We start from the raw sequence: 18,663 nt of genomic DNA on the forward strand, positions 1-18,663 counted from the left end.
AATATAGTAATCTTTCCACTGTGTGTATGCTTAGAGAACAATGTGTGATCAGCCTGACTTTGAGAATAACCATATTGTTTGAGTACTCGTGAAAATCTATTGAACCATGCACGTGGACTTTGCTTTAAACCGTACAGAGACTTCTTCAATTTACACACCTTGCCACGAGTGCGTTGATTTTCAAATCCAGGAGGGATATCCATATATACATCTTCTGTGAGATCACCATTCAGGAATGCATTCTTCACATCAAGTTGGTGAAGTGGCCAGTCCAAATTTGCTGCTAAAGATAAAAGGACTCGTATGGTGTTGTGTTTAGCAACTGGAGCAAAAGTCTCCTGATAATCAATCTCATATGTCTGGGTGTAACCTCTTGCAACAAGTCGAGATTTTAGCCTTTCAATTGTACCATCAGCATTGTGTTTCACCGTAAATAGCCATCTGCACCCAACCGTACGCTTTCAAGGAGGCAATACAGTGATCTCCCATGTATTATTTTTATCCAGTGCTCTAATCTCTTCATAAGTAGCCTTTTCCCAATCTGGAATGGCAAGTGCTTCGTACACTGTATTAGGTATGTTCACTTGATCCACTTTAGAAACATAAGCTCAGGTATTGAGATGAAAATTTCCCATAGTAAACATAGTCTTCAATCTGATATGGTGTGTGAGTACGAGCTGTTTTTCTCAATGCAATAGGAAAATCTAGTTCATTAACAGTTATAGAGTCAGTATTGGAGCTGCTACCAAGTTCATATGTACCTGGATCATGGTCAGGGGACATTGGAGTTGTGGTTGATTCTTGGCAGCCCTGAACTTGTGGAATTCGGCTATCTGGTGGAGCTTGAATTTGAGTTGTAGGAACAGATGCAGTAGGAGCATTAGAAACACCTGTGGTTATCGACACAGAAGGAACCACAGAAGGAACATCAAATTGATCTTGGTATGTGTACTCCCAATTCTGATATTCGCTCACATTCTCCCCCTGAATGGAAGAGTTGGGGTAAAAAGGTTTGTGTTCTAGGAAAGTGACATCCATAGTGTGAAATAATTTTCTGTGAGCTGGTGAGTAACATTTGTAACCTTTTTGGGAAGGATCGTATCCTAAGAAAATGCATTTAAGGGACTTTGGAGCAAGTTTACTTTGGTCATATAGATGGACAAAGGCTGAACATCCAAAGATTTGTGGTGATATAATGAGGAGCAACCTAGTACTTGGAAAGGTTTTGAGTAATATTTGACACGGGGTTGAGAAATTTAGTACCCTGGATGGCATTCTATTGATGAGGTAAGTTGCGGTGAGTACAGCCTCCCCCCAGAAGTGGTTTGGAACGTTGGACGTGAACATTATAGACCAAGCAACTTCTAAGAGATGTCTATTTTTCCGTTCTGCAATTCCATTTTGCTGGGGAGTTTTGACACAAGAACTAGTATGAACAATACCATGAGAGATGAAATAATCATCAAGAACAGAATTGAAATATTCGCTTCCATTATCAGTGTGAACAATTTGGATATTGGTATTGAATTGAGTTTGAATCATGGCATGGAATTGTTTAAATATTTTGCTAGTTTCTGATTTGGCTTTCATTAAAAATACCCAACTTAACCGAGTGTGATCATCCAGAAAGAGTAAGAACCATTTGGTATTAGTTACATTAGGTACTCTAGATGGAACCCAAATATCACTATGGACCATAGAAAAAGGATGAGTAGCTTTGTATGGTTTAGGGGGATAAACATTACGTGTATGCTTCGAGAGTTGGCAAATATCACAGTGCATTAACTTGGCATTCTTATTCAAAAATAATGATGGAAATAATCGTGCGAGATACACAAAATTAGGGTGACCAAGTCTACAATGAAGCATCATAATTTCTTGATCATTATTACCAGAAATTGAACTAAAACTAGATGCCAAGTTTGAAGTTGGAACCGGTGGTGGATCAGGGTGTTTGAGAAGATATAATCCTTCTTGAAGTTCAGCACTGCCAATCATCTTTCCCGAGTCCAAGTCCTGAAAAATACATGAGTTTGCCGTGAATTGAGTGAGACATTTTAAATATGTATTTAGCTTATGAACAGACAGTAAATTACAGTCCAAGTTTGGAACAAAAAATACAGATTTAAGTTGTAATGTCGGAGAGATATTCACGGTCCCAATACCCACAACGTCTGACTTAGAACCATCAGCTATACTAACTATAATTGTCTTATCACAAGGTGAGTATGCTGAAAATAGACTCCGGTTACCAGTCATATTATCAGAGGCTCCAGAATCAACTATCCATGAGGATGAATAATTTGATCTGGTGTGAACAGCCTGAGATATGTTACCTCTTTGAGCAACATTAGCACCTCCAGTAGTTGAAGAAGACGGAGCCAGTGGAGCTTGAATTTGATGTGACTGGTTGATTAAACTCTGGAGAAGTTCTAACTGATCCTTGCTAAATAGTGTGGTTGAGGCTGCATTTCCTCGGGACTCTTGCTCAATGGATCGAGATGACTTCCAGTCATGAGGCTTGCCATGAATCTTCTAGCATGTTTCTCTCGTGTGCCCTGGACGACGGCAATGCTCACAATAGGGACGTGTTTTGTGGTTCCTTTTGTCATTTGAAACCTTGGTAGCATGTATCTGATTCTGTGTTTCAACAGAGGCTGCCAAAGCAGAAGCATCTGAGACAGGTGTTGTGGAATCACACATCATAATTTTCCTTCGACTCTCTTCATGTTGAATAACAGAGAATACCTCTCTGAGTGAGGGTAATGGCTTGATGCTTATGACACGCCCACGGGCCTCAACCAGTTCTTTGTTGAGTCCAGACAAGAACTTAAAAACACATTTGGTTTCAACGATTTGTCTATAGAGTTTACCATCTTCAGGACAAGTCCACTTTTGAGTGTCGATGAGATCTATTTTCTGTCAATGTCTCGTGAGTGAGCTAAAATATTGAGTGACAGAAAGATCACCTTGCCTTAGCTCATAGAGGAGGCTCTCAGTCTCAAACACTTCGGAAGTGTTTTCAGAACTGGAGAAGGTTACCTTGGCTGCTTCCCATATCTCGGCAGCAGTGGAATATAGCAGAAAATTCTCACCAATTTCAGGATTCATGGAGTTGACAAGCCATGACATGACCATATTATTGTTGGCTTTCCACGCTTTGAATGTAGAATCATCTTCCTTCGGAGCTGTAGCTACACCTGTGATATAATCATCCTTGCTTTTACCACAAATGAACATTAAGACAGATCGAGACCACTGCAAATAATTTTGCCCGTTGAGTTTGTGACTCGTGACTTGGGTAGAGAAGTGATCTGTGTTTGGTTGGGAGTTTGTGGTAGGATCAAATGAAGTCAAGGCGAAGCCATAGTTGTTTCCATATTTTGTCCTAGCTGTGATACCATAAAGAAATCTGAGACAACAGATGCTTTTAAGTGTCTATTTTATTATTCATCAATCATGGTTTAAATACAAGAGGAGGAAAAACTAAAAAGCTAGAATAAAGGAAACAAACTAACACCCTTGATAATATCAAGAGTTTAAAACTTAAATACACTATCGGTAATTCCTAAGATAAGGAAACTAGAATATGACACATATTTCTACAAATATTTGTTGAGAGAGTGTGTTAAAAATGAGAAAGAAATAGACACCTATATCTTTATTGTATTCACAATAATATATTTGAGTTTAGGAACTATATAATTCAAACTTTAAGTTAATGACTGGTTAGTCTAAAATGGATTTAGTCAAGGTTATATTAAATTACATAAGACGTTGGATCAATATATTCCCATACACATTAAAAACTTCGATCAACCCGACTCCAAAATCTTCAACAATATTTATTACACGTCCATGATTTTCACACAAAAAATAAATAAATTTTCTTTATTAATCGGTCGGTTTTTTTTTTTACTCACAGATTTTTTTTTTAGAAAAAAGTCATTTCTTCTATTGAGTGCTGATGAACGCAACGGCGTAATTGTACTATTCTTCCCCGAATGGAATGCGCCAATTATTTTATTCTTCGGATTTTAGTGTTGTATGTCATTTAATTTTCGGCGAAGGATAAATCATTTGAAAGCTTTTTCGCCAAAAAATTACTGTTTGGAATGTTTATAAAATAAAAGAGAGAAATGAGTTGGATAGACAAAATTCATTTCAATAAAGTAAAAATGAGAGAAGTTAAAGATGTTACTTTTATTTTAAATGTTCGATTTCTAAAATAATCGGATCGAATAAATTTATAGGCGAACGGGCTCAACATTAACATCGTATAAAATATTTTCGAAAAAATCTAGAAGATTTAAAAAAATCGAGAGAAATTTGGTAATTATGCTTAAATGTTGTAAAAACTATTTTTTAATCTAATAGATAATTGAAAATATCAGGTAATTTTGTGATTTATTTTAGTCGATTTATAAAATAATCAAATACATTCTGTGATTCTGTTTAAAATTTCTAGTTCTTGTCAAATTAACACACAAGAAATGTTATCTTGTTTCGTTTGTCAAAGATTCTTGCATATACAAACACGGAAAAAACGAATTTTCAAAACGCAATATTGCTCAATAAAATTTTACGTCATGTAAATTTTATTATATTAAATAAAATATATTTTTTATATAATATTAAATTCGATTTTTTTAAAGAGTTTGTGGTCGTGGATGTTTAGATTCCGAGTTGTCAAAGGTTGTCCTTATTGTGATAGAGATTTGAAAGGATAACTATGCTTAAACATCGGAAGAATCCAGCTGAGAAGCCATGACGTGGCGCTGTATCTCGGCGCTATTTTCCTTGGATTTGCTCGAACAATAAACGGCAGTGGACAATAATTATTCTCACCTCAAATAATAATAAACAATAACAATTATGAATTAAAGATAATGACAAGTATATGTTAAATCAGAAGATGATTCTTTAAATTTATATATATAATTCTCAAATCTCAGTAATTCAGTTAGTAAACTAATATATTTTCTTGCGTTAAATAATCAACGTATGAAACGTGAAACGTAAAATATATTAAAATATGGTTTATAAAGACAATCCAACGAATAAATATAGATCCAGACTCTAATCATGTTTATATGTCCATGGACTTGCGACTAATTCCATTAAAAAAGCAAGCTCAATGAAAAAGATTGTCAACTCCTCAAGTATAATTTCAAATAACTTAATTCATCTCACGTGAGAAATCAAATATATGACTTATTTTGATTTCTTTATTTATATTAAACAAAATTCATGTTCAGCGAACGTCATTTTAGAAATATAGCGTTAGCTTAAAATCTATTTATATAACTTTAATTACAATTTTATTTTTAGGATTGCTCTTACAATCTATTTTTATAAATTTAATTTAAATTTCAGGTAGTTTTTTTTTTTTTTTTTTTTGAGCCGAACTATGGCTGGGTGACTTGGTCATATAAAATAAATACATGCAATAATATATATATATATAAGTGAGACATGCAAGTAGAATTTTTATTTTAGAGTTGAAAGATTTGTTGTTCTTTTTTTAATACTATATACATATATTAAGAAGTGATTAATTTAGAGAGTCAACGAATATGGATTCCGTGTTCTATTCTCCTCAGATAATAAAATTAAAATATAATAAACTCACAACTCTAAAAGTAATATTTAAACAGCTATACCGAAATAGCTACAATTTACATAAACATTTAATATTGTTACAAATTTCATACATATGACCCATATCATATCAAGTTATTGACGTCATCGTACGATTTGGTTGGTTGGATGAGACGTAAAAAAATGACACAAGATCTAAATAAATACTCATACACACTTGATCCTAACACAATAATTATATAACTTTTGTTTTATGACAATCATTTGATCGTAACACACAAATTATTTGTGAAATAGTTTAAATGAGAATCAAAGGAAAATCCCCGAAGGAAGAAAATAAAATTGAATTATTTTATAATAAATATTTAAATAAAAAATCATTTCAATATATGATTTGTCTAAAAATCCTCACATAAGTGATTTTAATTTGTTTGTTAATTTTCACTTAAATATATCTACATATTATTTAGATCTTATCTGTTACTTTTTAATTAGATAATATTAATATTATTTAATAAACTATTATTTTATAAATAATATTATGTCTATAGTCAATTTAATTAGGTTGATGAGATTCTATAAACTAATAATAGAGCGAATATATGAGTAAGAGTGAGATAATATTGAATAAATAATAATATATTTGGTGGATTGATTAAATGTGATATAAAATAATAAATTACAATTTTGTTATTTTTCATTAAAATATAAAAATAATATTGGAATTTTATTTCATTAATTTGATTGATACAAGATATATCATTATGATTAGATTGATGTTGAACAAACAATCAGTATACTTATATACAAAATTTCAAATAAATATTTGTTTGTATTTAATTATTAATTAATCATTTCAAATAAAACAAACACAACTTTAGAATGCAATAAAATATTAAATATATTCACATAATATATTCCTGCACCCGGTGTACTGAAAATCTGCCCAAAAAAATATCGGATTTAATGACCAATTAAAAGGCATGGTTAGAACTTGACCAGATAGGGTTGAAACTAACCATGGTTAGTCTCTCTCGGTTTAACTTCGAGGATATAAATCGGACCCATTGACGCTCAATTTCCTCATCACCTTCTCCTTCGTTTATTCACCCATACTTGCCTGTGTAATGGTCGAGCAATAAATTTCATCTTCCTTTTCGCATTAGCTTCCAAAATCACTTTCCTCGAAATCCTGCAGTTGGAAGGTATATTCATATCTTTTTGACATGTTTTCTTTTAAAAATTAATGTTTCACATCCAATATACTAACTGTTAATGCAGCGAGAATCAATGGCGGCGAACGGTCCAGGACGTGTGACTTTGAGCAAGGGCAGCGCCGGCTGGAACGGGCTGCCGAAGATTCATACGGAGAAGAGAGCCGAGGGTATATGCCATGACGATAGTACGACGCCGGTGAAGGCTCAGACGATAGACGAACTTCATTCTCTTCAGAGAAAGAAATCGGCTCCGACCACTCCTATCAATGTTGGGGCTCAAGCACCCTTTACTCTGTCGGAAGAGGAACGCCGCAAGCAGCAACTCCAGTCAATCAGGTACAATTGATTTGACAAATTTAATGACTTCTTTTTCTCCCGATCTTTTTCTTTATGCTGATCCTCCATCGAGGAGAGGAAATTTGTTGCGACTATTAAGATCAAAATAAATAAATATTTGCGTTGCCAAAATTTTGAAATGATCATTTGTTACATTTTGAGAAAAAAATTAACTCTAAAATAAGAAGGGGATAGAAGTTGCAAATTGGAGAAGTCAACATCTTTTTAAATTCAAGTTATTGCTCGAGAAAGTCAGCAAATCTTTATTTTAACGTTTTTATATGCAGTGTCAAGGTAATATTTTATTTTGATGTTCATCTTTTTCGTGTTTCTCTTAAATCAACTTTGTATCCCTTGCCAAAGTCAAGAAAATCATGAAATAACTTGATTGTTGGTATATTGTAAACAGTGCTTCGTTAGCATCGCTGACCAGAGAGACTGGACCGAAGGTGGTGAAAGGAGATCCTGCTAGGCAATCGGAGACCCCACGCGTTTCTCATGTGAGCCAACCCGATTTTACCCCCACCATTGACGTCAGTGACAGCTCTCTGAAATTCACTCATGTCCTTTACAACCTTTCTCCTGGAGGTAATATCACTTAAAAATATGGGGCATTTGGTCCTGTTTTCAATTGCTTGCGAGACGAAAGTTATGGGAAATAGTCTTTGAAAGGATTTTCGAGAGTGTGTTGTAAAATTTTTTGGGAAGATTGATGTGGTGCTTAACTATTCAAAAATTCATTTGCAATAGTTTTGAAATTGAGTATTTATTTTTTTTTTTAAAGGAAAAATAGTGTTGAAATGTTAAAAAGTGAAAATGAGTTTGTGAGGGTGGAAATCGATCGACTTTTAGAAAACAGAGGTTTTACATAACTCATAGGTATTGGGGGTATCCAAAGTTTGATTAATTTACTTTTCGAAATTTGTGTGATTAACCTTGTTGCTTGTTTAAACGCAGAGCTATATGAACAAGCCATAAAATATGAGAAGGGGTCTTTCATTACATCTAGCGGTGCTTTGGCAACCCTTTCCGGGGCTAAGACCGGCCGCTCTCCCAAGGACAAACGTGTCGTCAGGGATGAGAGTACCGAGGATGTTCTTTGGTGGGGAAAGTACGTACATCTCGCTTTTAACCAGAAAATTGCGTGGTTTTTGTCCAGTTAATGTTTCGCTATTGCTGATCACGTTATCTGCGTTGTGTTCAGGGGATCACCGAACATTGAAATGGACGAGCACACATTCTTGGTTAACAGAGAAAGAGCTGTAGATTACTTGAATTCTCTGGAAAAGGTGAAATTATAGTGGTTAGTCTAGTCGTAGTGTATTGTCAGTGCACGATTTCTTGATGACATGTTTCTAACGTAGATAAGGCGCGGTATCTTTGGAGTAGGGCCCTCCAAAGATTTTGGTTAAAATGATATTTTCTCAACTTTACAAATAATCAATATTCAGCCATAAGGAATAGTAACAATCTTCCCCTCTACCACTAGAAGAAATAGGAAGATGGAGAGAGGGTACTTTTTCTGTTAAAATTAATTTTATATACATGTTAATGAAGCGAAAAGCTCTAAGCGTGGAAAAGAATGATTGCCTTTCTCTTATGATATTTAACTTCTTAGATATCATTGATTTTCAGGTCTTTATCAATGATCAATTCCTAAATTGGGATCCCGAAAACCGCATCAAAGTCAGGATAGTTTCAGCCAGGGCTTATCATTCCTTGTTCATGCATAACATGTAAGTAAATGCGATTTGATATTTAACAGTTTACGTGCGGTTCTTGTTTGCAGTTCTATGTGCCAGTAATCCGTACCAGATAAGTTATTTTTGTTGTTGGCAAATATGATTCGTCAAATTGTTAAGTGTAGTCCTTGATAATGTTACTTGGAAGAATTAAGATAGTTGCATAGGACTTGGGACTATAGAAAGGTGCCACAATAAAAATGGTATATTAGTTATTTGTACGTGTGGATAACTGGGTGGGTGACAGGTGTATCCGACCCACTCCTGAAGAGCTGGAGGATTTCGGTAATCCGGACTTCACTATTTACAATGCCGGACAGTTCCCTTGTAATCGTTATACACACTACATGACATCTTCTACTAGCATAGATTTAAACCTTCGTAGAAGGGAAATGGTCATCCTCGGCACCCAGTACGCCGGGGAGATGAAGAAAGGTCTATTCAGTGTGATGCACTATCTCATGCCCATGCGTCAAATCCTCTCCCTACATTCTGGCTGCAATATGGGCAAAGATGGAGATGTTGCCCTCTTCTTTGGCTTGTCAGGTAAAGCATCACAGGATAACCATTCCGACGAGGGGCTATCCCCCCGACAATCGATATGTGCCCTCTCACCTTACTCCGTGCTTTAGTTTTTCTAACATGAAATTGATGGATATGCTTTGCTTAAGAATCCATCAGCATTTATTGACTCCCAACTGCATCTTTCCTTTTTCTTTCCCCTATGGGATATATTAGGCACTGGAAAAACTACGCTGTCAACTGATCACAATCGATACTTAATTGGAGATGATGAACACTGCTGGAGTGATAACGGGGTATCAAATATTGAAGGTGGCTGCTATGCAAAGTGCATTGATCTGTCAAAAGAGAAGGAACCTGATATTTGGAATGCAATCAGATTTGGAACTGGTACTATACCATTTCTTCATTCCACATTCAACATTTACCGTTCAAAAAAGTGGAATGATACAGCATTAAACAGCGATGGCTTGTTTATCTAAATCAATTTTTTGTAAATGTCAGTACTGGAGAATGTGGTATTTGATGAGCATACGAGAGAAGTGGATTATAGTGACAAATCTGTGACAGGTTGGTTATTCATTGTTTTTTTTTTTGGAACCTTAATTCATTGGTTTTTTTATGCATTCACAGAACGGTCGGTCTCTCTTATTATGTGATATTCGTCTAAACTTTTTTCCTTCCCTCGCCGCAGAAAACACTCGGGCAGCATATCCAATTGAATATATTCCAAATGCCAAAATCCCATGTGTTGCCTCACATCCTAAGAACGTCATTCTCCTTGCATGCGATGCATTTGGCGTGCTCCCACCTGTGAGCAAGCTAAGTCTTGCACAGACTATGTACCATTTCATCAGTGGATACACTGCTCTGGTACAAAGTCCATCATCAAACTAATTCGCTTGTTATTTTTTTAGTTAGCTACGTGAAATATAAAGAGAATCAAATTTGAATGCAGGTTGCTGGGACAGAAGAGGGAGTTAAGGAACCACAAGCGACATTCTCAGCTTGCTTCGGGGCTGCATTTATCATGTTGCATCCCACAAAATATGCAGCCATGCTTGCTTCAAAGATGCAGAAGCATGGTGCAACAGGGTGGCTTGTTAATACCGGCTGGTCCGGTGGAAGGTATCAAAACCCATACCACTGGATTCTTTTGGCCGAAATTGACCAGTATCACGATTCGAATTTCCATTAATGAATGCTATCCTCCTTTGTTTAGTTATGGTTCCGGGAGTCGTATCAAGTTAGCATACACTCGAAAAATCATCGATGCCATACACTCCGGCAGCCTGTTGAATGCAAATTACAAGAAGACAGAAGTGTTTGGGCTAGACATTCCAACTGAAATCGAGGGAGTGCCTTCGGAAATCTTGGAACCGATGAATACTGTATGTTTCCAAACATTGCCTTGTTTCCTTCCTGCCTATGCATCCGTGTTAAATATAATTTTACAATTGCAATGTATTTTGTGGATGCAGTGGGCAGATAAGAAGGCTTACAAGGAAACACTGCTGAAGTTGGGTGGCCTATTCACGAACAACTTCGAAGTGTTTGTGAATCACAAGATCGGGAAAGATGGGAAACTGACTGATGAGATTCTTGCTGCTGGCCCTGTCTTATGATCTTGTCTTCAAGAAATGGAACTACATGTGTTTAACCATCAGCTTTATAATTTATATTCTGTGTAATTCTCTTTAAGCGAACCTCTTTTTATTATATTGAAATCAGTACACATTTTGTCCTGGGGTTTACAAGTAATTAATGAAGTTTTCCGCGACATACAATATTTTGCCTTGCCGCAAAGTGATTTTAGTTTGCCGTTGAAATAGTTCAATTATCACTCTGAGTTGGAGTTTCGGGGAATTTGTTTTTGATCTTCAATCTCGAAAGTTATCTGAAAACTCGAACGATTTTAGAAATACACTACTAAAAATCATTTGATGGGGGGCAATTTAATTTTCTTTGACGACCTTTCACACGTGTAGTTTGACTGAATTTTGGAAACATTTGACACATTTGTTTTAAACTCGGAACTATTAGTCTCTGTCATAGTACATATCTTTTATTTTTTATTCTTTGAAATAAACCATGAGTTCAGTTGACGAAGTCAAATTTTACAGCACATTGAATAAACAAAGGGATTGGAGTCCCTTCCCTTCCACTTGAACCAAAAGCTTGTTAAAGTTTTGAATCAAATCAGCGTCCACAAAAATGTCACCCAATAATTAAGAGTGCTAATCTATCCTTTAATAAGATCAAATATTTTATTCACTCCTCTAAAATAAAAGTCCCTTTTTCTTAAAACTCCTCTATAAAATACTTTTTAATTTTTATGAAATATAAACATTTTATATGTTTTTTAAATTATTTGTATAAAAATATCTGTTGTTATATGTATAATTGTAATTTTCGTTATTTTTACAAAATAATAATTAATTTGGCTTCAAAAATGGTATTTAGGAAGTTAACTAATTTTAGAATAAATTAGAGAGAAAGGGTTTATTTAGGATGCATCGATGATCGTTGCATGTAGCCTAGGCGGGCTCTGTAGGATTTGGGATAGGACTACTGGCAAAAGGATGATCACGGTCAAGGAAGCGGACATTCCGCCTGTTGGTTCTGTCATGTTTTCTTCCGACGGGAAGTTGTTCTCATCGGAAATATGGACAGCACAGCAGTGAGTTTCTTTTCGAACGAATTAAATCATGACTAGCTAGATTCGAGCTACTATATAGTGTAGGCGGCATCTACATACTAACCTAATCTTATCCTACGAATTTGATAATTAATTTAAAGAATTGGATCAGCAAGAAATTGAATCGTATTGTGTATGAAGTTAATGGATTTTCTGTCCATTCTTTAGACAATTTTGACATTTCCATCTTCAAGATTGAGAGATCTGAAAACAATCCACATGACAACTCCTCTTTGTTTTTATTTTTTCGTGTTAGTTAAAATCATAATCCTCCAAACAAACATTTTACTTTTTGGATCAATGATGCTGTATCTTTGAAACTCTCATGAAATTTTCTCTATCAATCAGAAAGAAATTAATTTTCTGTCGACAAGTTCTACCCTCTTTTCAACTGATCTGTTACTTTAGGTTATGTAAACTTTTTTAATAGAATTAAAGTTATTTGATTGTTTATATATATTTGTGATTAAAAAGGGTGCTTGAATACCGAAACCCTTTTTCATGACACTTTTTCTAACATTTAGAAAATATATCTTCATCTTATAGTTTCTAAAAAAGTAGTAGTCTTGAAATACTTTGATGGATCATCGTCTCACCTAATATTTCATGAATAACTTTCTTTTTGCAGATGATTTGGAGTATGGTTCGGGGCATGCTTTATACCCTACAAGTCGGACATAAGAACACGACTGGTTTGTCGACGTTTTTAGGAGCAGATGAGAGGTACGTGGTGATCGGGTCCGAAGATAATTGCTTGTGCATTTGGGAGGTCATGTCTGGGATACTGGTTCAAAAAATTGAAGCCCATGCGGCACCTGTGCTTTCTGTAACATGCCACCCGACTCGGAATATCATCGCAACCGCGTCTTTTGAAGACACCAACACCATCAAGATTTGGACGCAAGATTATTCTTTTGTTTCTGATAAAAAAAGATCACCAAAAATCTAATCTAATACAGTGAATTGAAAACTTGAGACTTGAATGTACTCCGCCAAAAAAATCATTTGCCATTTAATTTTCTTGGTAGACAGTCTCAGAGCCGTACATGTGGTTCACAGGGCCTGAGGCAATATCTTGTTGTGATAAATAACCATAAAGCTCATTTTGCAAATTAAAAATAACCAAACAATAGATATAAGAAAAATATAATTTATGAGTTATATATTTATCTCTTTGCGATTTTTTTCTTCGTGCGCCACAACATCAACATGACTCTAACGTAATGCAGTATCATATGAACAATTATATTGAAAAAAGATTGAAATTGACAAAAATTGTAAGATATGTTGCCAAAATTGAAATTTATCAATATAAACTATCAAAATAACAAAATGATAAATATAATGAACCAATATTGTAAAAATATATGATTTGTTTTAAATAATAAATATAATATTTTATTCAAGAAAATAGAATATAAAGATATGTAAAATAGGTAAGTATCACAATTTTTTGTGTTTTATTTTTTGAAATGGATCCAACAACATAAATTCAAGAAAAGAGTCCAAATAATCGACAAGTAAAGTATAAAATTTTAACACATGAGTTGACATAAGATAAAATAATAAATATATTGGATTAACATTACTATTTTATGCATACAAAATTTTTAAAAATTTAATTAATGAGCCTTGTAGCTTTATTGTTTGGCCTCTACATAATTTGATTAAATCTACAATGAACACAATAATCATATTTAATCATGTTTTCAATGGATTAATGTCCAATTTTTTTTAAATGTCCATTGCACATACTATTTAAATGCATGTCTCAACAATATGAGACTTACGATTTTTTTTTGGGCCCCTGTGAGGGTCGGGCCCTGAGACGATGGCCTCTCTCGCTTCACAGGAGGTACGGCCCTGGACGATCTTCCCCGTCGTATAGTTTGACTGAATTTTGTATACATTTGTTTTTAGACTCCGATCATTAATCTCTGTCATAATAATAAAAAAAAATCTCTGTCATAATAATAATACAGATCTATAATCAAAGTTTCAGATATATACTTGATGAGCGATCCACACTGTTCAATTGCCAAACCAGCTTTCTTTTAGATGCAGTACATATCATGCAAAATATATATTCTAGCTAATTGTATTATTTTTGGAAATTTGACTTTTATGTTCAAATGGTATTTAATTTAATTTTTTTTTCATTTTAGTCCTTTGTTTGTAATTTTCTTCATTTTTCCACGAGAACTTGTGTGATACTAGAAATGTTGGTATAATATTAGTGTCATATCACCACCATGCGAAAAAATACGAAATCACAAAAAATTTATAATAACAAAGATTTCTATTAAGAAAAAATATTAAATTATAAATATCATAATCACAAAAAATAAATATAAAATACTAAAATTACAATTTTCTCTTTTAAATTTGACAATCATGCTGAATTGATCAATATACCTCGGTGAAATATAGTCAGGGCCGTACCTCCTGTGAGGCGAGAGAGGCCATCGCCTCAGGGCCCAGCCCTCACAGGAGCCAAAAAAAATAATAATTGGTCTCATGTTGTTGAGACCTGCACCTAAATAATAATATGTACATGGACATTTAAAAAAAATTAGACATTGACGACCTATTGAAAACATGATTAAATATGATGATTGTGTTCATTGGGATTTAATCAAATTATGTAGTACCCAAACAATAAAGCTACATGGCTCATTAATTAATTTTTTAAAAATTTTTTATGCATAAAATAGTAATGTTTGTCCAATATATTTATTATTTTATCTTGTGTCAATTCATATGTTAAACTTTTATACTTTACATGTCGATTATTTGGCTTATTTTCTTGAATTTATGTAGTTGAACCCATTTCAAAAAATAAAACACAAAAAATTGTGATACTTACCTATTTTACATATCTTTATTTTATATTTTTTCGAATAAAATATTATATTTATTATTTAAAACAAATCATATACTTTTACAATATTGATTCATTATATTTATTATTTTGTTATTTTGATAGATTATATTGATAAATTTCAATTTTAGCAATATATCTTACAATTTTTGCAAATTTCAATCTTTTTTCCAATATAATTGTTCATATGACACTGTATTACGTTAGAGCCATGTTGATGTTGTAGCGCACGAAGAAAAAAATCGCAAAAATATAAATATATAACTCGTAAATTATATTTTTCTTATATCTATTGTTTGGTTATTTTTAATTTACAAACTAAGCTTTACGGTTATTTATCACAACAAGATTTTTTTTAAATATATCGCCTCAGGCCCTGTGAATCATAGGTACGGCTCTGAATATAGTATGGTTCTACACCATTAATATGATGTTAGAGGTACATTATTTCCATGCGGAAAAAATAAAAAGTACAGGAAAAATTATTAAAATAATAGATGAAAATCGAAATTTAATTCATAAATACAAAATTCACAGAAAAACTAATATAACGTACCACCAAATTTACAATTTTTCCATTTTTTGAATTGATCAATAAAATATAGTCCCGTCCCATTAACCCAACCCAACAAAATAGGGTAGGTGCTTGGTTACTAAAATATGGAGATCCAATTCCTATTATATTTACAATTGGACTAATCACTCCAAGCCCAGTCCTAACAATGTGACGAATCTGAGACACGTTTTGCCTAAACCGGACCGAATGATCCGGGTTCAATTTAAGTTGCACCCGTTAAAGATTATATAATTATTAAATTTTACACAATAAACAAATTTAAAAATTATTAAATTACTAAAATTATTTTTAAAATTTATACTAATAATATTTAGAAATAAAAAATATCATCACAAGTTAAATGTTTATTATTTAATATTCATATAATAATAAAAAAATATAATTATAAATTTTAATATTAGACATGTCATAATAGACTAAAATTATTTTAATCCTAAAAAAATAAGAAATAAAATTATGAATTAAGTTATTTAATTAAATATAATAAAAATATAAAATGATTATTAATAGTATATATACATATAATTATCTATATTTAACATCAACTTATATTCCTCATTTTTATTTCCATTATCTTCTCTCCTACCATTTAAATTTCAAAATGGGTAGCTTTCATTTTTATTTTTTTGTATAAAAAATAAGGTGCGTGTCTTGTATTAAATCATACATTGTCTTGTGGATATTTAATAAGATTGAATCAGCATAATCAAATCAAATACCCTAATTAATCACACTAAGATTGGGAAAATCTTATTCTAGATTGGGTAATTAATCGCATATATAAGAAGTTGGAAGAGACCAATTCAAAGCTAGCAGTCGTTTTCCATCCCGAGTCCAAATCAAAACCTCATTTTCTTCCGCCAAAAATTCTTCGTTCAATTCAGATACAACTCTTCCGTCAAACACGCTACAGATTTATACAAAATCATCACTCTTTAATTGATTATCTGTACATATTTTCATCACTCTGTACATACGCACATGCATGATTTGATCTTGATCAATATTCGATGGCCACAACCTTCGTCGAGCCACTCAAATCCCACTCCGTTGCCGACGCCGCCGTGAACTTTACCGGTACTAAACCCTTAAAAGTCTGCTTTTCGTATGCAGCTTACGCCAAGAACTTGATACACCGCCTCCTCTCCTCGAATATTCCAGTGGAAGTTGGCCTATCGGATGCCGAATTCTCCGCCGTCGAGTCAACATTTCATGTTAAATTTCCCCCGGACCTCCGGTCCATCCTCCAAGAAGGACTGCCTATTGGCCCAGGATTCCCTAACTGGAGATCTTCGTCCAAACAACAGCTTGATATTCTTACGAATCTTCCCATATTGGAAATCTGCAGAGAAGTTTCAAGAAATGAATTTTGGCTAGAGTCTTGGGGAGATAAGCCTGATGATGGTGATAAATGTGTGAATCTGGCTAAAGGGTTCTTGAGAAAAGCTCCGGTTCTAGTTCCGATTTACCGGCACTTTTACATTCCGGGGACGCCATGTATGGCGGGGAATCCGGTGTTTTACGTGCATAGAGGGGATGTTAAGTTATGGAGTTTTGATATTGCTGGATTTTTTCAACAGATTGAATTCGAAATGAGTGGAAATAGTGATAAAGTTTTAAGGTGTCCGAGGTTGTCGGATTTACTCACTGCTCCAGCATGGGCCGCCACGGAGGCGAGGAGGATCAAGCTGTGGTCGGAGTTGGCAGAAAGAGTGGGGGATGTGGCAGCGCGTGTTGAGACGGGCGGGTGGTGGAGTGGGGAGTTGGGAGGATGTTTGGAGGACGTGTGTTTGAGATTGAGGGAAGGAGGGTGGAAAGAGGAGGACGTGAGGGAGATGATGGTGATGAACGGCTGTGGTGATCATGATGAGAGTTTTGAAGAATATTGGGGATGTATGCGGCGGCGCGTGAGGGTGCTGTCGAGAAGATTGTTACATGGTGGGTGGAGCATGGAGGATGTGGCGGAGTCGCTTGGATCTCCGGAGGATTACTTTCGAAACCGGATCGTGGAAGGCGAATCTTGCTTTGATTTTGCGGTAGTATGAGGTGATATGAGATAGTTCATAGAGCCTTCAAGATTTGATGATCATTAACATTGATTTTAAAAAGAATATTTGAATTTTTTTTAATATTCTTCGTCATAACAAATTGAAATTAATTAAATAATTATTCTATGCACACGAGTTTTTTCAATCTATATGATAGCCAATTATATTTCTCTTTCATTAATTAATCAGGTATATAACATACTGGCATACGTTCTCAACTAATCTATATGGCTATTATTTAAGTATATGTAACGCACAGCCACAATTTAGTTAAATGACATGCAGCCGCCTACTTGATTTAGTCTGGATGAGGGAAGCAAGATCCACCGAGATTTCTTGCAAACGAAGCAAAAAAAGAACAAGAAAAGCCGTTGATTACCTATGAATTCAGGTAAGAATTGTGGTTAAAGATGAAGGGTGGCTGCGCCTCTGTAATGTTACCCAAAAACCAATAATGATATTTCATTACTAGCGTGTCCAAAGAAAGCAAATATTTTGCAGAAAGACATTGCTTTTTACAGTTAAACCAGATCTTAGATCAGTAGGTTACCACTGCCGCATTTGTTAATCTGCGAGATAATTTAATGCGTCTGGTAAATTTTCTGTCCCACCTTTTGTTGTAGGGCTTCCCTAGTACTCGACGCTGGTGGAATACAGACCGGACCTATTAACGACATTTTATTTATTTAATATTATCACTTCAATGAAAATTCAAATTTAATTAAAAATTATACGAACTTGGATGCGAATACGTGATCAGGTTTCTCCGTTACTCGACTATTTTTTTGGTCGGTCGTATGTAACTATGTATGTAGGATGGATATTCCAAAGTACCTTCAAGACTATAAATATTATACAGAAAAAAACAAAAGAGGGACTTTTTAGCTCAAAATATGTGAAATAATGTTCCACAACCTTGAATTTTTATTTATCGGACGACCTTCATTGATTGTGAATACTACTTGCTGCATATGTACATATCAGAATCTCTGCTATAAATTCATGAAAGCTAGTGATTCAGAGCTGTATACATATGATTGC

The 18,663-nt window shown here is 34.2% G+C and overlaps 3 protein-coding genes across 3 annotated transcripts; 2 read left to right on the forward strand and 1 right to left on the reverse strand.

Annotated features, from left to right (window-relative positions):
- Positions 1-2,922: 2,922 nt before the first annotated feature.
- Positions 2,923-3,240, reverse strand: LOC142505984 (uncharacterized). Its single transcript, XM_075619127.1, has one exon. It carries the CDS (start codon positions 3,238-3,240, stop codon positions 2,923-2,925), a length of 318 nt encoding a protein of 105 aa, XP_075475242.1.
- Positions 3,241-6,630: 3,390 nt separating this feature from the next.
- Positions 6,631-11,205, forward strand: LOC142505160 (phosphoenolpyruvate carboxykinase (ATP) 1-like). Its single transcript, XM_075618015.1, has 13 exons — positions 6,631-6,806; positions 6,883-7,154; positions 7,564-7,742; positions 8,112-8,265; positions 8,359-8,443; positions 8,790-8,890; positions 9,144-9,442; positions 9,635-9,808; positions 9,923-9,988; positions 10,113-10,291; positions 10,377-10,546; positions 10,641-10,809; positions 10,900-11,205. The coding sequence occupies exons 2-13, from the start codon at positions 6,892-6,894 to the stop codon at positions 11,041-11,043; spliced, it is 1,983 nt and encodes a 660-aa protein (XP_075474130.1). The 5' UTR covers positions 6,631-6,806; positions 6,883-6,891; the 3' UTR covers positions 11,044-11,205.
- A 5,379-nt stretch (positions 11,206-16,584) lies between these two features.
- LOC142505985 (uncharacterized) lies at positions 16,585-17,619 on the forward strand. The gene has a single exon (XM_075619128.1). It carries the CDS (start codon positions 16,585-16,587, stop codon positions 17,617-17,619), a length of 1,035 nt encoding a protein of 344 aa, XP_075475243.1.
- The last annotated feature ends 1,044 nt before the right edge of the window (positions 17,620-18,663 follow it).

This window comes from Primulina tabacum, chromosome 10, assembly GCF_025594145.1.
Source record: "Primulina tabacum isolate GXHZ01 chromosome 10, ASM2559414v2, whole genome shotgun sequence".
Taxonomy (NCBI): Eukaryota; Viridiplantae; Streptophyta; class Magnoliopsida; order Lamiales; family Gesneriaceae; genus Primulina; species Primulina tabacum.